This window comes from Typha angustifolia, chromosome 9, assembly GCF_048772165.1.
Source record: "Typha angustifolia cultivar Huaian chromosome 9, ASM4877216v1, whole genome shotgun sequence".
In the NCBI taxonomy this organism is placed as follows: domain Eukaryota; kingdom Viridiplantae; phylum Streptophyta; class Magnoliopsida; order Poales; family Typhaceae; genus Typha; species Typha angustifolia.
Genome location: NC_133247.1, coordinates 12,808,234 through 12,833,580, shown reverse-complemented (window position 1 = coordinate 12,833,580; position 25,347 = coordinate 12,808,234). Strand labels below are relative to the sequence as shown.

Genomic DNA, 25,347 nt, shown 5'->3' with positions numbered 1-25,347 from the left:
TTAAAGTCCTTTTTTTTTTTACCCAATTATGAAAATAATTGGATTCCCATTAAAAGTCCGATCCGAATGCGGATCCAATTCACCAAATTCGGATCCAATATCAATATCCGACCCGTTTTTGAAACACATGAAGTAACGACTCACTCGTTTGCCGTCTACGACGAGAGGGAAGACGAGGATTCCATCTGTGGAAGAAAAAAATATAAAAAGAAGAAGCAATGATCATCGTCGACGGCAATCCCATCTCCATCTCCGCCTCCAAATCCCCTTCTCAGGTACTCCTCCATCTCTTCTCGTAACAACAACACTTTCTTCTTCCTCCGAGACCAAATCGTCAAACGTAGAAATGGGTCTCCTTTTCTTTGGTCTAGGGAAGGGAAATCTTAGCTTCGTTATTGGAGAATCCCATTCTGATCAATGCTTCGACTCGCCTCAAAGAAGTTCCGGAGAGAAACTTCTCAATTTCGGAGCACGTCAAGCATGTGTACGTATTCCAGAGGGAGTACGCCACCGTTGATCCTAAGCTCGTCCAGGTATTCGGCATCTGGGTCTTGGATAATTCGACGTAATTTGTGCTGTTTTAGTGATAAATTTGGTAACTTAGAGATACTTGTTCATAGGGTTTGTTATGAATGTGGGTGGTTTAAGTTGGGTTTTTAGTCTGCTGGTTAATTAGTTGATGTTGGTGATAACAATCCGATTATAACAGTCTCAAAATCCAACCCAATAACAATAATGAAATTAATTTAAAGAAATTACATATTACAAAATACATAATACCGTTCTAGTTGAGTATAGTGTTTAACACTATCTCCTTAAGATTAATTTGTCCTCCATCGACTCCTTATAAAATTATGGACATCAATTTCTCATGATACAATAACTGTTTTGCACACAATTGCCTTGTACACAGAAGGAAGCAGCAAATTTGAGCGCCTTGTCGAACAAAATAGTGCAATATTCTCTCTCGATACAGTAGCAAAAGACTCAAGAATATATGAGCGAATGAAAGAATAAATGAATCGCTTCAATTAATTTCATTCAAGTTTTCCTAATGTAGACTGATAGCATGTATATAATAGATGAACACAGTGGCACTATTGAAAGGTGCAAAAATTCGATCAGTTAGAAAATCATCAGTCAAAAGGAAGCATCATTTCGTCAATAGAAGCATTATTTCATCAATAGATGCATCCTTTCATCAAGATATGCATCTTGCCATAATCACTCGAGTGACTCAACTTGTGATAATCACTTGACGGAAATCAACTTATGCTCGAGCGAATTGGAAAAAAGCTCGAGCGAATCAAAAAATAAAAATAAATCCATGATTTCAATTACATCCAATAGACACAGTGATGATTTAGATTTCGTATGTTACTACTTAAGTGAACAAACGGCTTAAAAGGACCTATTGGGGTCTAACCAAGATCCTGTAAGGATAAAAAATAATATGGACTTGATCACGCATGAACTGAACCGAGCTGCGCTCGTGTGTGAGTTGAGTTGCATAGATTTCCTTATCCATAAAAAAAGGGTACTGCTTGGGGCCTAAAACTTAGGTTGAACATGTTACGAATGTACTCTCAATATTTTTTAAATAGTCAACGTGGTACTAAACTCACATTTATTTTTTTATTACCATGATAGTTATTTTAAAGCTAATTTTTATTCACTTCCCTTCATAAATTTGAGCAAGTGATCATACGACATTAAAGTACTATTTAAGCCTTTTGTATTTCTTTGTTAATCCATCATTTGTAATGTGTGGACCCACTTAATTTTGGGCTTGAAGTTTACTCAAATCATGATTTTTCTTTCTTTCAAAGGTGGACAGCAATGCACATGCTTCTAAAGATTTATGAATTGCATGCAGTTTACATTTTGGTTAAATTCAAGATATTAGTTGTATTCGATGATTTCAGTTTCTCTGGTTAGTCCAAATTCTTCTTCTACAGCCTAAACTTATCTTTGTTTCTCTTCATTTCTATCATCATTTCAATTTTCAACAGAAAATATTATGAAAAAAAATTCTTATTATATATATCTAGAATCATCCACTATATTTGTGGCTTTAAATCAACAACTTGCGATGTGCATCATCCCATAAATTAGTAAAACTGATTTGATAGTTGATCATTGTACTAATATTAAAGTTCGTTCCATCTTGGAAGTTGGTAGGCACAGATGAGGCGACTACTTGTGTGGGCCTTGTAATTCGCAACCGGAGCAATGGAATGTAAGAATAAAAATAACTTGACAAACACTAAAACAAGTACAAGGCTCTCTTAGTCTGATCATCTTTGTCTTCTGCAAACTAATTGCAGGACCTCTGTCGGTCATATTGATTTTCCTGGAGTAGTTGACAAGGGCCTCACCCAAATGCTACAGTTAGTTGTTGATCGTGAGGCAACACTCGATGTTTGTCTCTTTTCTTTCATTTGGTGGCAGCACATTAGTTGTTCTCTATGAAACTGAGTGGTTTTAACTTTTCCTGAGTTGATAAATAAATTAGCATTTGAATGCAGGTTCACCTGATTGGTGGTTTTGACGACGTATCTACTAAAGTTAGTGACAACTTAATCACAAGCATAAAAGTTTTCCTTGTATTTTCTTCTTAGTTGACTGCTGACCTGAGAAAAATCTTGGTTGATACTTTGTCATGCAGCATGCGATTTGTTTAACTGGGCCAGAAGGACACAAGAAGAAGGAAGGATACTCATTCCCTTTATGTTGCAAAATAGTTGAGGCTCTACAAAATAGTCAGGAAAAATTTCACCTTCAAACACTCTGTGTCCTTGGCCATAACACCAAAATAGATTCATATGGAAATGCAAGGCCCATAATCGGCGGCTTTTTGGTTAGTTCATGCCATTTTTTCTGCATCAGCATATGTCAAGGTCCAAAAGAACTTTCCAGAACTGTATATTAAAAAAAGAGGAGTTTAACGCGTCGCACCCATAGGAATTTTGAAACCAAGAATCTATTGTCTTGAACATTCTTTTAAAGCTCATATATAATAAAATAGTGTCATAAGCTATCTAGTGGATGGTGAGCTCGTAATCCTTACTTAAGCCCATCCTACATTAACTTTGGAATTAGGCATTTGTCTCTGTACTAGGTTCCAGTTCCTATTGGTTGTCGTGCACCACCATAATAATCATAAAGTGTTTAATTCTCTCCGATTACAGAGTTTTTACTGACATGTGAACATATTTGCTACTTTTAGGTGGACACTTCATCTGGACTAATTATGCCTGCCAATTTTGATAAAAGTTCAAGATCTCCAGATGAAATTGTCAGGAGGATACGCATCAGTGTATCTTCTGATGATCCAAGTTGGCATGGGAAGTTATTGGAGACTTATGATACCCATCATGATAGATTTCAGATTGCCCCTTGCTCCTGGTATATTATTTCCTTTTAAGTCTATCCTGTTTAGAATATAACATAACTAAAATAATTCCCAAGTGATGTGCAAAAGAAAACTTTTAACACATACCAAAGAGCTTCTAGTGTTTCCAGCTTCTTGTTTCTAAATGTGGTAATAGATAATTGTGGAACTGCCAATATAGAAATTTGTAGGTGCTAATTAACATTTTATATGAGTATATCCTAATAAATAAGAATGAAGAGTTCCAATTGAACTGCTAAAAAAAATAGTGCTCAGTGAACTATAAACAATACATTTAACTGTAGTGAACAATGCAGAACCTATAGTTGTTCATAGCTTTAGAGTTTTTATAGCGCTTTTCTTTGAACTAATTTGTTCAGAATAGATTCCAACCTTCTAGAAGGACATGGAAAGATCAGTGTACCTCAATGTTACAATTTTTCTAGTTTATCCTATTTAGCTCTGTATATTGTCTACCAAATCTTATCACATTCTTCTGACATAGGATGAATAATTGGGGGCGGATCGCCTTTATGCTGCAGCAGCTTTCGGACTCTGAAATTCTCTTCAAATGTTCTACCTCACCTTCTGCAGAGCCCCTTGATTTTGTGGAGAGCCAAAGAAGGTCTGTACCGTGTACATAACTCTGGATGATTGGCCTTTTGTTTGGAAGTGTAGTGCGAGTAATAGATGATTTTAGAAAGTCTCTTAGTTCTTCTTGTTATATCTGAAATCCTGGTCGTTCTGGTTGGGTTATGTAATTTTAGCCAATCAGTATGATATATTGATATAGACTTGTTGTTTATTTAATGCCTTAACTTTTGGGCTGAAATACATGGACCTGGATCTAAGCTGACCAGACAAGCCATAAAATGAAGGCAGTTATCATAATTCTAAACTGATCCGTAGGGCTTTAGGTGCTAAGATATGTAGTGCTAGTTTTGGTGCTAACGCAATATGATGCCTAGGAAATATGATATAAAACTAACCTCTTTTGTGTATACATCCTTAGGAGTCCTTATTTCATTTTTTTATTCGCGTATTAGTTTGCTTTATCAGAATAACTCTTTTCTCGTTGAGTTGTCTGGTCGAACTCATGATGAGGTGTGACCTACTCCTTCTGTGAAAATAGGTAACGAAGAATGAACGAATAAACAACCTGTACCAGCTTTGTAGCAGATTTCATACTTCTGTGGAAATAATACTGATTGCTACAGATGGCATCATGATTTAGTGCCCTTTCATTGATGCAGGATATGGAGTTACTTGACCAAGAATCCAGATTGGAGGCAAACATTTTCAGGAAGGAAACCACATATATTCAAGAGGGACAACCATGGAGGATGGTTAAAGTGTGTCTAGTAACATCTTGTTAAATGTGTCATGATTCTTGTCATCAATATCTCTTTTAACTATTAAAAAAGTCTTTTAACTTTCGACGCACTACTGGTTTGACTCCTTGTATTTACCACACTTGCACCACCATGAAACAGAATAAGAATTGTGTACCAGTATACTTATACTGCATATGTCAATCTCCAACTTTCTAAGCTACTTGAGCCTAGAATTACTTTTAAAGAGTAAGTACATGAAATTCATGTGCCATGTCCTACGCTGAGAGCAAATTGTATGCCAACTGCAGAAAACTTGAATTGAATGAGTTGATAGCAGCATGCTTTGTGATGAACAACTTTAGATTGATTGATTGATTGTTTTGGCCAATCATTATTTCCTAATCAATCTTTTTAAATGTGCTGAAACATCATGACCCTCTGTCCTCTGATCCTTGTATATTCGGTGCATGACCATTTAATTCTAAAAGCAGCGGAGCAGACATCATCTAAAAAGGTCAGCCACATGATTGCCACCACCCAACAACGCTTATACAAATCAAGTGAATCCGACAAACAGTCAAACACGAGAGTGTTTTTTCTTCTTCTTTTTTTAAACCAAAGTGGGCCTTTCCATAAACTACTGTATTTAAATTGCTCATCCCTCAAAGGTAATATTATTTTTCATTTCTCAAACGAAAATTACTGAACTTATCTGCTTCTTTGATAGGTTAACTTGAAGACTTAGAAACCGAACGCCATTTTATTTTCGTAAGAAAACACAGAGGAAGAAAGAAGAAGAAGAAAAACTTATTATTTTTCTTTATATTTATCTATTTATTAGATTAACTAGAGAAGATTATGACAACATATTACATTTTACATGAAACGCTGAAAATGCTTACTTTGGAGTAAATAAAATAAATCTGTGGGATGTAGTTTGGTGAAAAAAAAACCTCGTCAAAAACAATGACTGCCACATGAGATCCTGGAGCAAAGCTGAAAGAAAGATACTATTCATAGGCTGATCAAGGATTCAAAGAATATCAATGCACTATTACCTGAAACGCATATCATAGAATCAACATAGGTACACAACCTGTAGGGCATTAATTAGAAAACAACGAACTGCAAATGGGATTCAATCTGCTATGCTACGCAGGAGGGAGCCCTCCCTGATTAAGGCTGCACATTTGCAAGCAAGGAGAACATAAAGCATGCATGCAATGGGGCTTTACAATATCAATAGACAAAAATAACCAAAGGGGTAACCGGTCAGTTAGAAAGAAAAGCAAACAAACTGTTCTACCATTACCATCTTATCAAGCTTGGGAGACGAAGGAAAAGGTAGAAGTGATAGCTTGAAAATTCTAAACATTGCTACTTGGCATATTGCAATCCACCAATACAAAAACCACTAACCAAGAAAAAAGATTGGAAAATGAAACTCGCTAGGAACAGTTTGGACAAAAGTAATTCAAGCAGCAGTCTTGCGCAGCTCATTTGCCCCATGGGCAAAGTGGCAACGGTCGCCAAAAGTGCAGGATCCCTTAGCAAAGTTCTCGCAAAGTTTAGTCTTGTAGTTGTTAGCAGAACCAGCATGAGACCCTGGAGCAGGCATTCTGGTCTGTGCTGGAGTTGAAGCACTGATGCTGACGATGAGCTCTCTTACCATTCCACTGGCATGCTTTATCTGATCAAAGGTTCCCTCGAGCTCAATGTTCCTCAGATTGGGATCAGAATCGTGATCCCTGATGGCTAATTTGACTCCTGTAAGTCGGCATATCTGTTTTGTGTTGACTCCACCCTTCCCAATGATGGCACCAGCAAGAGAGGCATCAACACTGATCTTGGCAGTGGCTGATGAACCAAAGCTTCCAGGAGCACCCATACCAGGTGGAGTAGGTTCAAAGCGCCCACCTAATCTGCCTCCCACAGGGGGTCCCATCGCAGCATCCTGAGATGAAATGGGCCTGCCAAGCTCTCTCTCACCATGGGCAAAATGGCACTTGTCCCCAAATTTACAGCCTTCTGCAGTGCTGTACTTGTTGCATAAGCGCGTCTTGACAGTAGGGGAAGGATGACCATCAGGAACAGCAGGCCCCATCATCATTCTTCCTGGAGGAGGTATGGCTGGGTTCCCAAGGTTGGTCATATGCGCAACAGCCTGGTAGCCACCAGGAACATAGTGCAAAAAGTGGCAGCCCTCACCAAACGGGCAACCAGCGGTGCTGCATCAAGTGTCATAATCTTTAGATATACATAATAAAAGACAAGTATAGGTCTAAAATTTAAACGACATGGTTATTTGAAAATTAGACATTATGTGTCAATCAACAAAAAAATAACTCCTAATTGTTTCTTTGAACAAGATCGTGCTACTAATGGAGGACAAAGGCTTTAATCAAGTATGGATCAATTAAGCAAGAAAAGGTGTTAAAGCTTACAATCACATAAATATAGAAAAATACGAAGATGCTGTTTCTCAGACTAAAGAAGTCACCTGGAGTATGGAACTGATAGGATCACTAGCTAGCATGCTACAAAGAAGATAAGCAAGAAAAACCTTGACGTAGCTGCAACTCTACATCTAAGGACATGAGGTTTAGAGTTTCTTCAAATGGGGGTTAAATGTTTGGAGGCAATAAATCGGGAAGAAAAAACAATCACCACTCAAAATCCTCAGTCAAAACTAGCATTCACATGAGTGACGCTCTGCAAAGAGGTGTTATCTATCACCCGGACATAAGTTAAAGAAACTTATGCTATTTCATAAGTTATAATTCTACCTCATTTCATGAAGCATCAATTTGACTCACAGTTAAAGAAACTTCTGAGAATAATAACCTATCACACTGTCCCTCCTTTAGTTGCTTGCCACTTCATTATTACCAAGTAAAGTTTTCACGAGGATCTCAAGCTCCTTGCCTAAGTTCTTCAGTGACCATTAGATCACAATATTTTATTAACAATTGTCTGTGACCAATTCATTATTATGAACATCTAGCATAGATATATGATGTACACAAAGAAAATTGCATGATAATCTCCACAGATCATCTTCCAGAACATCACCAAGATAAGATGAATACATAATACAATATCTCCAATGTATTCTCTATACAACATTCATTCATGTTTATCCTAGAGAGCTGTTAGCAGGATGTGAAACTGCAATATTATCTTTAATTTAATGAACTATCAGTTGAATAATTTAAGTCAACTAAATGCGTAAATCAGATGCATTCATAATTTCATATACCCAATATTCTGTATGAACAATTTTTCCAAATAGCCTTGTTGCAAATCCTCTTTCTCATGTTTCTCATGATAATATGATATTGACAATGAAATTAGCATGTTCACTCCTCTAAAGCATATTCCATACATCGAGAATCTTGTTTGCTGAACCAATGACAGTAACTTATTACATAGAATGCAGCCAACACAGGATGTCACTAGAGACTACCAGAAGCAAGCAACAGCTTGGAAGAAAATTGAAAAATAATTGCAATCAACCTCATAATAATCAGGAAAAATTAGCTGATGATGCAATACATAGCCTTAAAGAGATCACCTAAGCTGTCTAGATGCGCAATAGTGAAAGCTGCTATTACAAATATGTTCTCATTAAGTATGGTCACATTAATGTTCTTAAAATATAATGTTACCTATGTAAACACGTAATTCAGAGGACTCTAATTACAGAAGCCTACTTACTCCAGACAATGTTCTAACATATGAAAAGAGTAACTGACATAACGATCTGTATTATTTATCTAGTGTGGCCTAAGTCTCACCACAAAGCATTATCAACTAATGTAACTGCTTAATAAGAATGTCATCACTTGTATCAACATACTATATACATCTTAATACACTAAGAACAAATACCTCAACTTTTTTGCTGAACCAATTCTTTAAAATTCCAGCCAAAAATGCATATCAGATTAAAAGACATGAGAATTGCATGGTCACATGATCACATGATCACATGATCAAAGACGAAATTTCAACAAAGATGAGCAAATAAAGAAATATTTAAAACCACAAGCAAAACTACATAATCCACTTTCAAACAACAAAATATCTACACAAAAGAGAACACTTCATTTGCCAGTATTAATATCATATTCATATCAATCTGAATTCACATAAACTTGGCAGTATTGTTAACAAGTAGCACATGTGTGAGTTCCCATGTTATCCCGTTCAACATTGTTAACCTGATTAGAGCAGAAGCACCTGTATCACAATCTTAAATGACTGTTCATTAGCGCTAGATATATTATTTTTTATACATCCTACAAAAAACTTTATAACTTAAAATGAACACAAAGAAAAATAGAGGTTACCATCAGGTGTCCATTTTAAGTAGTTTAAGATTAGAACCTGAAAAACTTGGTGCAAGGCTTCGATTTGCTTCCTACAGCAGTTTGGAACGACTCCGATTCTGTTGCATGAAATTAATTATGTGTTCTCAGTTACAATATGTTGATTACTGATCTTGATAGTCTAAGTATAAATTAAGCATCCCAATACTTTTTAATGTAAACATATGAAAGATTGGTTGCTTTTCTGGAAGAAATACCACCACAAAGACTATCTTTATAAATTTGGCCCACAAGAATATCATTATGACTTAAAAACAATGCTAACATGGACCACTGATATCCAGAGGATACCCTCACTCATATTCGGGGAAATTGAAAAACGAAAAAATCACCATTCAATCAGCTCTCTCTTGAAGCTATGATTTTTTTAAGTATACTGCTCCATGAAACTCCTCCTAGCAATGTAATCGAACCACAACAGAAAATCACAAATGACGCAGCAAATTAAAGTGTAGAGAATGTTAAAACTTAGTGAATAATGATTTCACCATAGACCATTTGATGTTATAAACTTGCCACGAAGAGCCTAAATAACTATAGCAACCTAAAAGAAGTACATATATCCCGATATTGCAAGGAATGGAGAAACTTATGAATGAATATAAATATTACCGAGCAATAAAAAATAACCTACAAATAATAACCAACAGGCTCATCTTACTGCGTACCATACGAAGAAAATTTGGTTAACATGAAAAAAATTCATCCAATGCATATTTCGACCAACTAAAACAACAATGATATCTTGAGAAGATGACTCAAAAAACCCTATTTCTCTTCCAAGAACCCAAACCCTCCAAACTCTAGATCCAACACGAGCAAACAGAAGCCTCGAATAAAGGAACAACGACTAGGGTCAAAGAAAAGAAGCTATCGATTCGCCTCACCTCTCGTCCGCTTCGCGCCGGCTTCCCCTCCGTTTAACGCGTCCGGCCTCCCCCTCTTGCGAGCTGCTTCCATGGATCCAAGAAGGAAGAAGAGATACGAGAGAGATCTCGAAATAGAGAGGGAGAGAAAAATAATATACAAAATAAAATAAAATTTAAAACCCTAGCTCCGAGGACCAAGGGTTTGCGGCAGAGCGGCTCCACTACGAGTCTTATGAGACGGAATTGAGGCGTCGGAATTAAATCAGGTTAAAGCTCGGTGAAGTTGAGGTCCGCGCGGCAAAGGTGAAATGACGATATTACCCCTATAGTAGTTTTGCATTTAACACCCTGTTTGGTTATTAATTGCAAGAGAGAATTTGTCACAGAATGAGAAGGCGATAGAACCGGCCGAGCTAGTTAGTTACTAGCGCAGCCGAGCCCACTCCACTGAGCCCAAAACCCTAATTCGTATAATTCGAATTGCGTCGCTCTCGCCTGTCGAGCCGCCTCGATCGCTCCGAAGCCCCCACCCCCCATTTCCCTACTCCCGCCTCGGTCTCATCGAACGATCGAGATATTAAAAGCTCCACGAAGAAGAAACCGAGGAGGAGCAACAAAGAAGTGAGCCTGCGATCCAATCGTCTTCTCCTCCCGAGAAAAAGGTATGGAATTTGCGTTAGATTTGCATCGATTCTGTTAATTTCTCCTTCTCGGATCGTTCAAAACGCTATGTTGCTTGCTCTAATTAGCTTGAGAGATATAAAGAAGTGCAATGGGGGCATCGGCGACCGCGGGCATGCAAATGGTGGCGGCGAGGCCGTGCATCTCTTCTGCCCCAAGGTTTCTCACGTCGAAAGCGGTGGTTTTGGCGATAGATCGAGGAATCTCCACTAAATCTAGCTTTGGGAGCTCTTCCCATGTCTCCTCTGTGAGATCTCTTCGATTTCGGAGTAATGAGGCTTCATCTTTGAGCTACCGTAAGGTTGTTACCAGGGCGATGTCTGGTGAAAGCGACAAGAGTGGTGGATTTGGATTGCCTATCGATCTTAGAGGTAAACAAGTGCGGCGCGATCCAAATTCTTTTTAAGAGGCTTATACATTTCATCAGATAGTCCGTTTAATCTCGTAGTAATTGCCCCCTCATATTAAATTTTTAATTGTGATGTGACTAAATTGGTTTGACGGTATCAAGTTTCCTATTCTAAGCATGTTGAGGTGAATCATGGTGTCAATATTTTGATAGTTTTTAGTGCTAGGGTTTCTTTAGATCTGATGATTAGAGTTCAAGGCTTGTAATATTAAGTTCGTAGACGATTCCATTGCAATTTCTATCAGTTCTTTCGCAGAATGGTTCCATCACGAATATGCCGATTCCACTAATGCAAGATGACAACTGGTTTCATATTTTATATAGACAGGCTACCTTGACTAGCTCGGAAATTTCCCACCAAAGCCATTGTAATTGATGTGTATCTAATATACTGTCTGGACTCTAGAGCATGGCATGTGGCATATTGTCCAGAATGTAACACAACTTTGCAGCTGGTGATTGTGTTAGATGTTTGATTAAGTACAAAACTGGTCAATTTTATATGGTGATATAGTTTAGTGTCATTCTTGGTCATCAGGGCTTTCTTTACTGATATACATATTGTACTTGATATATGATCTTCAACTTACCTGATTTTTAGGTAAGAGGGCATTCATTGCTGGAGTAGCTGATGACAATGGTTATGGTTGGGCAATTGCAAAGGCTCTTGCTGCCGCTGGTGCTGAAATTCTAGTTGGCACATGGGTGCCTGTAAGTTACTTTTGTTTAATAAATTATTGATATTAGGTTAGTCATAAGATGTACATATCTATATGTGACTCCTTATGAACAATTCTTCGTATGGCAGGCACTAAATATTTTTGAGACAAGCTTAAGACGTGGGAAGTTTGATGAGTCACGCAAGTGTGTAATCTATAGAAATAGAAGCTTCAGTATATCATTTCTTTCTTTTTACAGCAGTACTGGAAAGTTTTCTGCATAACTCAATTTAGCAGGTCTTAGTTCTGATTTGTGATAGTGGTAAGTGTCATGTCTGATGCAGGTTACCAGACGGTTCTTTGATGGAAATTACCAAAGTATATCCATTAGATGCTGTTTTTGATACACCTGAGGATGTTCCTGAAGATGTAAGATTAGCAAATATTACTACTTTTGCTTGGTCTATTCTTAAGTAGAATTGATTCACTTGGGATGTGACTTTTTTAGGTCAAAGCAAACAAACGCTATGCTGGATCTTCAAATTGGACTGTTAAGGTAGGTCATGCTATTATATCTCTTGGTAGATGTGCAACTTCTCATCACATAGCATAACTGCATATTGGTAGCAACAATATTGTAGCTTAACCACGAGCTATTTGAGAATTTCTTGCAATGCCTCCATCCTTTTCCAGGAAGTAGCTGAATCTGTCAAGAATGATTTTGGAAGCATCGACATACTTGTTCACTCTCTTGCCAATGGCCCAGAGGTAGAATGATAACCATTCTCTGATATTCTTTTCCCTGTTAGATTCAATTTGCTAAGTTTCAAAGAGCAGGTAACCAAGCCTCTGCTGGAGACATCAAGAAGAGGGTACCTTGCTGCAATTTCAGCATCAAGCTACTCATTTGTTTCTTTACTCCAGCACTTCCTTCCAATTATGAATCCAGGTACATTGCGTCATTAGAGATTCCACAGTTTGGTATATTACTTGGTGTATGTTGTCAAACAATGATTCACTCGCTAGAAATTCAAAACTTTACCTTAGAAAATATTTTGCTAGATCTTTGAGATTGTTGGGACAAGGCCGCCTAAGCCTATAATGCTTGTTTTAATGCTGGTCTCTTAAGTATAAGCCATGAGTGAGATTTGATATAAAAAGATTGCAGCCTCTGGTTCATTCTCTGCTTAAAGTGTAGTACTTTTTCCTTTTTCTTGTATGTGATGCCATCCTTAATGTAAGTCAAATTCTGCAACTGTATCTATTTCAGGGGGTGCTTCAATCTCTTTAACATACATAGCTTCTGAAAGGACGATTCCTGGGTAAACACACAAAAGTTAATTGTTAAAGCATATTCTGATAATAATCTGATATTTCTTTTTCATCATCATATTGGTTTATCTGTTTAATCCTGCAGATATGGTGGTGGGATGAGCTCAGCAAAAGCAGCACTTGAGAGTGATACTAAGGTAGTCCTTTCACATCATTTTCCTATTTGCACTACTGCTTCAAGATTGCCTTATTGTGGTTCATCCTGTTTTCTCCTGAGGTTGACTCTTGGTTTTGCAGGTGCTAGCTTTTGAAGCTGGAAGAAAAGGGAAAATTAGAGTCAACACAATATCTGCAGGTACTCTTTTACGATGCTGTAGTGTCATGTCCGCATTAAAATTTCTGCATCATTTGTGCTCAGTCTCTTACATAGTTGCATTGGCTACATATCTTGTAGCAGATCTCCGGTTGTCGTGTATTAACTGTACTAGCTCAACTCAAATTACTGTTGAAAAAGTATCTGCTCTGATAGTATGAAAATCTGTTCCATGTATAACAAACTTATAATGCATCTTCATAATCTCTACATATAATCAGGCCCTCTTGGCAGTCGAGCAGCAAAAGCCATCGGATTCATCGAGAAGATGATAGACTATTCCTACACCAATGCACCATTGCAGAAAGAATTAACAGCAGGTAAGAACCGAGAACCTTAGGAGCTCGTCATAGTTGTACCTCTCAAAATGATCCTTGAGAAATATATGTCAGATATATTTATTCATATTGAATTGCAAATACATTCCTTTTACCTAGCTTCATTTACCTCTGTATTTCTTAAGAGGAATTGTGAATGATGTTCTACAGATGAGGTCGGCAATGCAGCTGCATTCTTGGTGTCCCCATTGGCTTCGGCGGTGACTGGTTCAGTTGTTTATGTCGACAATGGGTTGAATACAATGGGACTTGCACTCGACAGCCCAACGCTTGCAGTGTAACCATCTGTTCACCAGTCAGAGTGGCAGGTGGCTGATTTCTCCTGTTTGGCGGCTTCATGATCTCTTCCAATAAAGAGTTGCAGTTGGATTTTAGTTTCATAGCTAGGGCATGAGAGACTTCAAGGTATCCTGAATTTTGGAGCGGTCCGTGTATCAGATGCTTGATTACTAGTGCCATTGAGGATGTATGGAACTTGTCTGTCTTAGATCCGTCAACTTTGTAGTTTGAATACCTCATTTCACATTCCCTGTTCTGAGCTTAAGGATCTTGACGTACGATTTTTAGAATTCTGGCCGTAAATGTAAATTAAGTTTCAAATAGAAACATAAGTTATTTGAGACAGCACTCTTACGCCGAGTCCTCTTAAGAAAAATAAATCTAGTGGCAGTTCCTAAGAATCGATGCTTAGGATTCCAAGTTTCTTGAGATTCGATTTTCAAAATTCTTCCATATAATATTTTTGGTGGAATTATACTTGAATTTACTATTCGCGTCCTACATTGCATATATATCCACTCGCCAATGCTTATCGCATGTATTTATCGAGCTTTTCACCAAAGTCTCGTGTGTATTACAGTGGCACAGCTGTTCAAAAGGGTTACTCGAGTGATACAATTTACACCATAGTGTTTGGATGATGCATCGAGATGGATTTATTCAATTAGCCATTGTCTTTGATGGTCACTGATGTTTTTAAGACTCTGTTCAGTTGTGGAATAACTCAAGAATAAGCACCACTATTCTTTTTTTAGCTAATATTAATATAAATTGTTATAATATTTAGTTTAATATTAATATAAAGAGACACTGTGTGATAATGCAGGGTCATAAGCCCGTATTACGAAAAAATAATCCCGTACTCTATATAAAATAATCATGTGCTAAAAAAAAATAAAGAAACATCACGGAATAATACGAGATTAAGAGACACTACGAGATAATACGAAATTAAAAGAAAAGAATACATGCTTAATGTTTTTTTTCTCATTTTGACATAATTTACTGATCTAAAAAAAGATTAAATCCCAACTATTCGTTAAGATGATTAATATTTTATAAAAAAAAAGGAGGAGAGAGAAAATCTAAATCTGATATTAAAAAAAAGATAGTGAAGAAAAAGAATCTCAACTATAGCTATAGTAATGTATAAGTAAGTATTGTATAATCTAAGGACAAAATAATAACTATAAATTATTATTAAATTAACTTTTAAAAATCATATGAAATGATATGAGAAAAGATTATAAATTATTATATCAGATAAGTTGTTGTTTGATTACTGCACCACAATAAAAAAAACTTATTCTAGAATAAATATATTCATATTTCATAAGTGAACAGGGGCAAAGGATTGCATCCATCACCGTGCACTCTTAGAAGTATACAGAAGTTCAAATAAACATTGATGCTTTAATTCTGAAGCTTTACAAGTATAAAATATGAGCCAGAATCTGATCTAGAGAGAGAGTTGTCAAGTATCCTGCTTCCTTTCCACATAATAAAAAATGTACGCAGGAAACACTACCAGACCAGCATGGGTCACATTCTGTGAAGATACGGTGGGTGCCCCACTGTCTTAAATTTGACCATGACTAAGTCCTTGGCGTATGGAAGTATCAAAACCTCAATTCCCAGTTTGCTGAGCTTTTCTTTAGTTGTACTGTATTTGTAAATGCATGTGCAATTAACTCTATGACAGGTGAGAATTATCAAAGGAACAGGTTTACCTTCCAAGATTATAGTGTATTTCCTGAAGCCAAACTCTCACATACAAAAATAGCATCAATAAGTCATTGGCTTGTATTGATATCAACAAATTATAAGTCCATTTCAACTAAAGAAAGCCACACTAAGGTAGGCCTGCAAACTGGCAGAGCAAGACAATACTAATTGCTATCGGTAAAGCTTGGCTATATCTTGCTCAAGCAAACATTTATGTCAAGTTCGAATATCGCGAGTGCCTATGCTTCTTGACAAAAAGGCCGCAGCCCCCATTTCACGTGAGTGCCTATGCTTGGCTTGCTAACCTTAAAGTGAATGTCAAAGCATCAAATGAAGAGTATTTCGTTCAATCAAAAGAGAGTAGTACATGACTACATGCTAATCTGAAAAACTTGGGTCTCTCACAAGTACAGGCACATTTCATTCACCAAATGGCAAAAAGACCATGCTTGAGAGGAAGGATGACAGCAAGCACCAAGTCTTTACTAAATTTCCTGGGATTGGCCGAGGGAAGAGATAGCAAGTCTGAAATACATGTTAGCAGCAACAGATTGTATCAAAATATTCCTCTTGTCAGTTTCATCTAGCCAGTCCTAGCCCTTGCATCACCTTTCAGAAATATCTCCTGGATTTGAATTCCACCTATGCATCAGATCAAGGTACCCCTGCCAACAGACCAGAAATTAGAGAATCATCATCTGTATGTTGGTCAGTCTTACTTGATTTGCCAGTAATTCATACAATCCTACACTCCAACATATGTCAGTCTGATCAATGCATTTGAGGATCTTGATAGTATTGACCTTTTGCATACGGACACACCAGTCTACTAGTCCGATTGCAGGACCAAAATTTTATATTAGAGAATCATTGAAGTAATCACTTCTCGTATTACAGATAATTAAAGCAGCCACTCTAAGTTACCTGGAGTATGCCAACTGCAGCAAATTTGTCCATAATTGTTTTGGTTTGTACTGGATGTAGATTCAAAGGATGTAGCAGAGCTTCCACACACTGAGACCAGCAAAACCTTAAGATAAAATCTTCATGCATTAATTCTGTAAATGTATGGAATAATTACCTTTGAGGTATAATTTTCATCCCAATATGTGTAGCTAAGATCATCAAGTTTCCCTGTTTTCCGAAGATCTTCAACAAAAAGCCTCACTTGCGCAGCCTGATTTATGAAGAAGCAGTAAAAGAGGAGAGGACAAAGGGTAGAATTATATTGCATAATAAAATGACGTACCTCTACATTAGATTGACCTTGTAAACTGAAAGGGAAACCAACAACAAACCCAACAAGTGAAAGTCGCGAAACCTATTGAGAGAATCAGATGATGATACTTTAATTTCCAAACATTTAAGAGATGATTTTAGTGTGAAGCATATCCAGGGGGAAGGACAGCTGATAGTTAGAAGTACATACTTTTGGCTAAAATCACATAATTGATGACGATAATTGGTTGCAAAGTTAAAGATATATACTTGATAAGCTTATAGTTAAAGTACAGATAGTAAAACCTTGATAGTATACAGAAAGACCAAATTACATAATCGGCCTCTCATATATATTTTTTTTAAGAATAAAACAAATGGATCACTTTCAATCTTACCTAATAATCTTTGGATCAAAGTTTCTTATTTCAATCTTGTAGCAATAGTCAAAATATCTTGACTATTGCATGCTTTCCGTATTGAGTGCATTTGACCTTTTTGACTATTTCATGCATGGTTCCAAGTTTCAGCCGATCCCAATCTAGGGTTCAACCAGGTGCTGGCCGTATCAACCGAAACCGACCCAAATCGAAAGAAAGAAAAGGAGAAAGAGAGGGAGGAGAGTAAGAAAAAAAAAAGAGAAAGAGAGGAGAGTGTGAGAGATAACGAGAGCTCGTTGGAGGGAGTGAGAGAGGAAAAGAGAAAATACTTCACTGGAGAAGAACCAGAGAAGGAGAGACCGAGAGTAGGGAATCAGTGTGTGTGTGAGAGAGAGAGAGAGAGAGAGAGAGAGAGTTAATAAGATAGAGAGAGGGAAGTTGCTGAGGGAGAGGGAGTGGTAGTGGGAAAGTTAATAAGAAAGAGTTAGTGAGAGGGCGAGAGAGTTAATGGAAGAGAAAATTAATAAGAGACTTTAATAAGAGAGTGAGAGAGAAAGCAAGAATTTTTTTTATTTGTATGAGAGGGAGAGAGAGTAAGTGGTAGAAAGAGAGATCAAAATTCAGAAAATAATATAATTTTTTATTTCTAGATTTATATATGAATAATATATATAGTATTATTATTATTTTTTAAAAATTTTAGAATTTTTCTGTATTTTAAAAATTAATTTAAAAATATAAATTGATATGGATAGCTGATATGTATCATTTTTTTGGACAACCGATCCCGACCCCGATTCCAATACTTGGAACATTGATTTCATACTCTTCATATTGAGTGATTTTGTTAAGAAAGATTATAAAGAATTTAAGAAATTGAAACATGGATTTAAGGAATTGAAACGAAAACTTGAGAAATTTAAATCTAATAGTTATGGGTGGGCCAATTGCAAACGGACAAGCTAGGCCTCAATAGCCATAGTAAGGAAGCAATTATCCACTAAGTTTAGTAGCTAGGTATTCAGATCGTGGCTCCCACCTAAGTGAGAGAGAGGTGACAGGCCATTATTTACAGTCTCTAATGGATAGGTCGAAGTCTGTCAAATGCTACAGTCTCGAGCCGAGTCAATCTTGGACAAGGCTTGATCTGAGCTAGCTAATAGACTTCTGAGTCAAGTCAGGCCTGATCCAAAGTGGGCCTGAGTCGAGTTTAAGCCTGGTTTTATCAGGTTGGACATCGGTGGGTTTTTGGCCTGTGGGCTTTTTGAGCACCCCTACCATCATCCCTTTCCTCCTCAGCCCAGAAATCCTGTATTCTTCTTCTGAATGGTTTGGTCATATATAGCCAAGCCATGGCCTGTCATTAATTATCTCATGCTAGGTGTTCTGGTCTTCATTGCACTTCGGTCAAGCTCAAGCTATATTAAGGTTATTCACTTATTTGTTACCGACATCACTGAGAACACAACTATTTGAAAGATACTATCAACAATAGACCATCATGCTTTACAAACAATTTTCAAAAAGATGAAAAAGATATGGAAATTGACATACCAATGTTCGGAAATCTTTGGCCATTAAGTCAATATTTGTCTTCTTTCTAACCAAGACACTACACCAGATATACAAGAATGTCATATTGTAGAAATCTTATTAATACGTAATACGTATATTCTAATATATCAAAGGTACATCCAATGACAATCTAGTGACTTTATAGTTAACATCTGTCCAAAGGGATAGAAAAGATTAAAAATGCAACCAAATAGAAAAATGAAAATTCTCTAGCATTGAAGTAATCTATGGCTCGTCCAAAGCAGTAACAGATATGCTCAATTGATTGTTTCATACCTCAAAGGTGATGCAATTTTGTTGCAAGTATCAGAAACAGCCAAGCCAACATACTTATGCCCGACATCTAGTCCAAGCAACCGCCCTTGCTCCATAGACCCAGAGTTGAGAAACTTCTGAAACAACTCAATTGGCTTCACCAACTTCATGTTAATCTTGTAGAATAGGAAAGGTAGGAAATGTCAAAGAGGCAATAAAGCGAACATATTGAGCATGGAGGAGTGGTGTAAAAGAGAGGAAATGATAGAATTCGCATGACACTGCTATCTTTTTGAGATTCTCACATTGACTGAACTTACGAGATTAAATAATTATTGAGCTTATCTTTTTGAGATTCTCACATTGATTAAAGTGAACAGCTCAAAGAATTGCATTTGTTTTGCTTCTGGTTAGGTTACCAATTTCCATAATCAAGTTATGAAACTTCACTATCAGGCATGCAAATTTTATTTGATTAGAAGATCCGCATACAATTTAGATGTTGCTGTATCTGTTTGTCTTCCATTTTGTGAGTTTTCCTTTTTTTTTATGATATAGATGATATTGAAAGATCCCGTTCATATTCGTATTCGGGTAAGGTACGATCCATATCTGGATCCTATGCATATATTTAAGACCTGATCTATATTCGATCTATATCCATATCCGTTTAATCAGAATATTATTTTGAATTTTGTTATCTGTCCAATTTCCGTATCTAAATCTATATCCGGAGCAAAAATATGGATCCAAATATAAGTTTTGATTTGTTGTGAAGCCCTAGTTACAGTGGAGAACAATTCAGTATCATAGTTAAGAATGTAAGCAATTTCCGATACTCCTCTTTGAGCAGAGGAGTGCTATTAAAAAAGAGACCATAGGTAGAGAAGTCGGCCTATATTTGTAATGGATGAATAAATTGATGAAAAATCACTAAATATATGCGAACAACTGGTGAATAGATGAATAATTACTCGAGGAGGGAGGACCGGAGGAGGCGGAGCTTGGTGACGGCGAGCTCGAAGAGGGAGGACCGGAGGAGGCGGAGCTTAGTGAGGCCGAGCTCGAGGAGGGAGGACCGGAGGAGGTAAAGCTTAGTGACGCCGCTGGCGAGGAAGGATTTTATAGTGATTTGAGGGTGGAGGTTAAGCCTTGAGAGGCGGCTTGCGGTTGGGATTTGGGAGAGATGGAGGAGTTTTTGACCAAACTATCCTTGTTCTATATATATATATATATACTGAGATGAACTATAGCTCTATCCCTCAAACTTAGTACCAAATCCTGTATAATTAAGACATTTTTTTAAATTTATTATTATTTTCATGTCACATAAGGTGTGATCATAAGACCATTAAACCCGATTTATACTACCATATTTTGTTAAACCGATTTAAACTATCTTAATGATGGTTACAATATAAAATTGCTTACATTTTCAACAGTGCTTCTAGATAGACCTTATAAAATAAAAAACTAGTAATTACATACTTTATATTAATGCTTGTACTAAATATTTCTATACAAAAAGAGATCACTAATTATTTGATCTCTCTCTCTCTCTCTCTCTCGGGGGAAAAAGAAAAAATCAAGAACAGCCAGGTGATGAGATTGTCAGCTCTAAATTTATGTGGCCCTTCTTTCTGGACATAGGAACCTCTTCACTTGCATCCAACTCAATGCTTGATCTTACTTCACTTGTTTCTTCTTCGCATGCCTTCTGCATCCCAGCTTTAAAGGATGATAGTGTCAGCTCACAGTGGTCAATTTGTCTTGGAGGCATTTGGTCATTGTGTCTGAGCTGAATTAACTGCACCAAGATTAATGGAGATTACTTGACAAGTACTTCTTTGCAATTCCAATTATAGCTTATAAAGTTATAAGTTTATAGAGAAAACCTGCTGGTCTCTTGTCTTCAGGAATTCCCCCATTGGTGGTCTGTAAAACAATTACAAAATTCATACAGTTGGAGCAAAAGAGTTGTTCAGGAACTAAAAGAGGAAAGAAAATAACTAGAACTCAGTACCTGTTGAGCTGTGGGTCTCTGGAGTAACTTTTTGAAGCATAAATATAGAGATTGTCACGCTGTACTCGTAGTTCTTTGTTGCTGCCCCTTGTAGATATGGCATGGTTGCTTATAGTTCTGTACATCTGATAGGAAGAAACAAGTGAGATATTCTCATACTGACAAATTAGTTAGAGTAATTGTAGAAAAATAGACACACTATGTAACTCTTAGATACAGACTACATGAGTTTTCCGCAATAACTTTACGCCTATCATCGAAAGGAAAAAAGAGGGAGAAAAGAAAACTTGTATAAGGTTATTGAGAAGCAAAACAGAAAAAAAAAAAAAAAAGAAGGAAAAAGAACTTGACATTTTAGTAGATGATCCCAGGATGAATTATCTCCAAGAAGGAAACTGAGAGCCCTCTATTTTAGTCCTATCATTTATCCATAATACTTTTCTACTCTGATACATAGTAGAATTTTTCCTTTTTGCTACCAGAGAAAGAGAGAGAGCAGAAACTTTACCTGAAGATGGCTTTTAATATGAGATACATTAATCCCCTTCACACCCATCAATTGCAAAATTCGCACCGGTGTTGCTTCTGCACTAACAAGAATGCAATGTTAATGAGAATAGAAATATGGGCCAAGGTATTCTCTCTAGAACAAACACACAATGCAGTGATAACTTTTAATGATTTCCTAATTCCTGTTATTTGTATAGTACAGATGAACTACTGCAGTGACAGCTCTAGAGATGACAAACGTTGTTTTGTACTGATGATGGTAGCGTTTTTGCTCAGCAGTAGTCTGATAAAATCATAATACACGTTGTATTGATTTCCTACAATGGATATGATGAGAAATATCTGGACATACTGGCATAGAGATACAGGTTAAATATCTGAATTACCATTATTTTCCAAAGAAGAACAAGAATTGCCATTAAAATTTGGTTCTCTGTCCTTCTCAGAATTTTTGGTTATCAATCTATTATTCTATTCTGACGAGAATCAATAGTTTATTTTGTGATCTAACTTCCAAAGGCTGGCAAACATGAGAGTGGTTGCTGAATTAAGAGACTTTCTATAGTTTTCTAGTGCCATTAATGGTCACGGTAACTCTTCTTTTGAGAACTAAACCTAAATGAACATATAGCTTAAAAATTTTTGGAAGAGCTTATGCTGTCTTTGTAAACAAAAATAAAAATAAATGTTGGCAATAAAAGGAAGCTACACTTTACTAGGATGCCTTTCAATCATATGCTTCATCCTATCGAAAGCAATTCAGAAGATGGAAACATATTGTTTATTTTTCACCCCACTGAACTTTAGTATCAGAAATCAAATTTCCTGCATGTTCATTTGCTAAACCTGCTTTGTATTTTGCATCCAACTACAACTGTACAAGTGCTATCAAACTGAGAGAGAGAGACAGAGACAGAGACAGAGACAGAGATAGAGAGTTGATAGTATCAAACAATTTCAATCATAAAAATTTGGAGTGTAACATACTGTTGTGTCCTCCAAGGCAATCGACAGCTTCAACGAAGCAGTGGTGGAGATCTTCAGTCCATTGGATGCGAGGGACTTTGGATCGGTTGTACTGCCTCACTCCTCTCCTCTCTAAGCGTCTCATCTTTCTCCTTCCAAGGGTGAATGATAGGAAAATCTGCTGATCTCAGGTTTATAATGTGCTTGTTGCCAACCATGCAATATGCATCCACACTATCCTTTATCTGGTGACTGCTGTACAAAGGTGTGGCTTGTCATTTCCTGACTATTTCCAGTCAAATATTCTCATCGCTCTCAAAATGGTTGAGCATAGCATAGTTTGTCCAACACAATGTTGGAGGTGCATTTTCTACAGCTCAGGCCATGGAGATTTCCTATCATTTGCGTCACGTTGCAATTAGCGAATCAAGTTAAGTAAAGATTATTTTTAGATTAAAATCTACAGCCCCATTAAATGTAATTAACCACAATCAGTCAGTTTTAGAAGTTAGTCCTTAATGTGTATACGGATTGTAACTGTAGATACAAGTGAAAGATTCAATGGAAATACTAGTTAGCAAGCCTACTTAACATATGAGGAGGACAGTCAGTTGCCGTAATTGAATAATTCCTTGGACGTTGGATACTTTGAGATTGATGATATCTATCATGCATGCGTGTTTTAGGCTTACCTGAAGCTTTGTGGCTGATATGGGTACCTTGTGGAGTACAATCTTGACGTCAAGGCAGCAGTTTTCAGCTCGCCTATCCAAAACAAAAACGATGACATCAAAAAAAGTGAAAGAAAAGGCTTCATATAGCAAAGCAATGCCCTCCAAGTCAAGATATGAGACTTTTCCAGATGCAAAAAAGGCTTCATTTCTCCTTTCCTTGCCGTCATTGACATGTCAATAAGACGGTTCCTACCTTAATTAATGCAGACTTGTTCAAAATTTCCATGCCGTGTTGCAAATTGAATCTTCTTTCTCTTTCTCTCTCCCTCTCTCTGTCTGTCTCCCTCAAGAAATAACTAGAGAAACAAAAAAATAAGAAGAGAACAAAAGAATGGCAGCTCAAGGATCTGATCGCATTAATTGGAACATGGCTGCTTTCAAATGTTGTGTGCCCATATAGAGGCAAATTTGACTAATCCAATTGTCAATTCTTCATCGATCATTATCGATTGCCCCAAAATTCATCGTATAGTTGGTCAAGAGGAAAAATGGGCCAAAACAAATAATGTGGGCATTGTGGGGGGAATACCAGTCTCCTCATCTAGGCAAGATTAGAAGTCAAAATGAACGTGGCTTTTATAGTGAAGTTGAAGCAAGTTCGAAAGGAATGAGTAACGTCAAGATAGCCTAAAAGTAACTCAAGCCCTCGAAATGTGGAATGACCGGGATTTAGGTGATTCGTATCATTTAGAATTTTAGTCACCGACAACATTCTTAGAATACTCTGTTAATCCTATTGTGAAAAATTCTCAAAGAGACCTTTATGCAAACATATGATAGGCATTCCCAACAGTGTGCTGCTACAAGTTTTGACATAAACTTTGATTTAGTTAAATAACTACAAAAAAACTAGAGATGGCAAGACTATTCATAATTTGACATACTAATTAACTATAAAAGACTAACTTTAGAACTCATGACCTTAAAAAGCTTCTTAGTTAGAACTGATAAGCTTCCAAATGTCAACAGAGAGAGGGGGAGGAGAAAGTAGCAAAGATGAATTCGAAAAGTGGTAGCTTTGCATGGAGGAGACGTTTTTACGAATATATCTATATATATATATATATATATAAGGGGTTCACAAATGATTGGTTAGGTGAGACTAATGATTTTTTAATTGACTTCATCACTCCAAACCAATCTTTTGGAAGGTTACTGTTTGCAAGATTATTATAAGATTCTAATTCTTGTTCACGTATATTTTATTTCATCAACATAGAATCCAATTCGAATAACCAAAGACTTCCTTTCTCTCATGAACTTTAATTTTCTGCCGGTATAACAAAAGAATTTGAATTCAAAATCTTTTAGTCTGGATACAGAATTCATGCACAACGCTTGCCATTTAAAGAGAAGGATTTACCTCTTAAAACTTGAATCTTGATGGGAAATATAAGAGAGGGATGGTATTTATTTAAAGGCTTAATTGCACTTTGCCTCCTATATTTTGATCCTGTATTATTTTAACTTTGTATATAAAAGCGTACAAATACCTCCTATACTTTCTATGAGTTAAAACTCATGTGAGAAGCACGTGAACAGTAGATTACTTACATATAAATGAAATTATTCTTATGTTGATCAAAAGAATATATGTTTTAGATAATTTTACCATCATCTCCTTCTTTAGATGAACTACAAAATGACTTTCACTTCCATTTCCTTCCCCAAGCCATTAGTTTTTTTCATTCTATTTTTCTACATACTTGAAAAGAAGAGTAAACAAATATAGGTGAAGTATAGAATATTTATTGAGCCCTCGAAAAACCTCAAATTTGAGGTGAGGGACCAAGATATTGATATTACAATGTATCTCTAGAAAAGTCTGCATCTTATAAAAACAGAAATTTTAAGTGGACAAATCTTACAAACTTTTTAATATGCTCGATCTCCTATGATGTTGGTGTTCTGTGTCTTCTCCGATGCTTGAGTGCCTTGATATTCTTAAGAGGAAAGAGTTTA

General features: G+C 36.7%; 5 protein-coding genes across 9 annotated transcripts; 2 read left to right on the top strand and 3 right to left on the bottom strand.

Moving 5' to 3' along the window:
- The first annotated feature begins 143 nt into the window (after nt 1-143).
- Nucleotides 144-5,063, top strand: LOC140767304 (protein N-terminal asparagine amidohydrolase). Of its 2 annotated transcripts, none has more exons than XM_073107162.1 (9): nt 144-275; nt 372-533; nt 2,175-2,239; nt 2,328-2,421; nt 2,529-2,567; nt 2,669-2,860; nt 3,230-3,408; nt 3,940-4,019; nt 4,648-5,063. In XM_073107162.1, the coding sequence occupies exons 1-9, from the start codon at nt 219-221 to the stop codon at nt 4,662-4,664; spliced, it is 885 nt and encodes a 294-aa protein (XP_072963263.1). In that variant the 5' UTR covers nt 144-218; the 3' UTR covers nt 4,665-5,063. The 2 variants fall into 2 exon arrangements, with proteins under 2 accessions (XP_072963263.1, XP_072963262.1); XM_073107161.1 differs by having other exon boundaries at nt 3,900-4,019; nt 4,648-5,058.
- Nucleotides 5,064-5,814: 751 nt separating this feature from the next.
- LOC140766684 (zinc finger CCCH domain-containing protein 14-like) lies at nt 5,815-10,219 on the bottom strand. Its single transcript, XM_073106225.1, has 3 exons — nt 10,007-10,219; nt 9,118-9,178; nt 5,815-6,956 (listed from the first exon to the last, which is right to left on the bottom strand). Exons 1-3 carry the CDS (start codon nt 10,077-10,079, stop codon nt 6,203-6,205), a joined length of 888 nt encoding a protein of 295 aa, XP_072962326.1. The 5' UTR covers nt 10,080-10,219; the 3' UTR covers nt 5,815-6,202.
- Nucleotides 10,220-10,439: 220 nt separating this feature from the next.
- On the top strand, nt 10,440-14,347 carry LOC140766683 (enoyl-[acyl-carrier-protein] reductase [NADH] 1, chloroplastic-like). Its single transcript, XM_073106224.1, has 13 exons — nt 10,440-10,650; nt 10,738-11,040; nt 11,680-11,789; nt 11,887-11,942; nt 12,082-12,166; nt 12,246-12,293; nt 12,431-12,505; nt 12,575-12,686; nt 13,008-13,059; nt 13,155-13,206; nt 13,307-13,364; nt 13,604-13,702; nt 13,871-14,347. Exons 2-13 carry the CDS (start codon nt 10,761-10,763, stop codon nt 13,999-14,001), a joined length of 1,158 nt encoding a protein of 385 aa, XP_072962325.1. The 5' UTR covers nt 10,440-10,650; nt 10,738-10,760; the 3' UTR covers nt 14,002-14,347.
- A 1,432-nt stretch (nt 14,348-15,779) lies between these two features.
- On the bottom strand, nt 15,780-20,348 carry LOC140767262 (uncharacterized). Of its 3 annotated transcripts, XM_073107111.1 has the most exons (7): nt 20,127-20,348; nt 19,174-19,328; nt 18,877-18,934; nt 16,974-17,045; nt 16,806-16,901; nt 16,649-16,738; nt 15,780-16,389 (listed from the first exon to the last, which is right to left on the bottom strand). In XM_073107111.1, the coding sequence occupies exons 2-7, from the start codon at nt 19,320-19,322 to the stop codon at nt 16,330-16,332; spliced, it is 525 nt and encodes a 174-aa protein (XP_072963212.1). In that variant the 5' UTR covers nt 19,323-19,328; nt 20,127-20,348; the 3' UTR covers nt 15,780-16,329. The 3 variants fall into 3 exon arrangements, with proteins under 3 accessions (XP_072963212.1, XP_072963211.1, XP_072963213.1); XM_073107110.1 differs by having other exon boundaries at nt 16,806-17,045; XM_073107112.1 differs by lacking the exon at nt 16,974-17,045.
- A 177-nt stretch (nt 20,349-20,525) lies between these two features.
- On the bottom strand, nt 20,526-24,031 carry LOC140767363 (uncharacterized). 2 transcript variants are annotated; one of them, XM_073107235.1, is made up of 7 exons: nt 23,579-24,031; nt 23,344-23,416; nt 22,673-23,046; nt 21,684-21,760; nt 21,176-21,300; nt 21,048-21,087; nt 20,526-20,959 (listed from the first exon to the last, which is right to left on the bottom strand). In XM_073107235.1, the coding sequence occupies exons 3-7, from the start codon at nt 22,794-22,796 to the stop codon at nt 20,738-20,740; spliced, it is 588 nt and encodes a 195-aa protein (XP_072963336.1). In that variant the 5' UTR covers nt 22,797-23,046; nt 23,344-23,416; nt 23,579-24,031; the 3' UTR covers nt 20,526-20,737. The 2 variants fall into 2 exon arrangements, with proteins under 2 accessions (XP_072963336.1, XP_072963337.1); XM_073107236.1 differs by lacking the exon at nt 23,579-24,031 and having other exon boundaries at nt 23,344-23,432.
- Nucleotides 24,032-25,347: the final 1,316 nt, after the last annotated feature.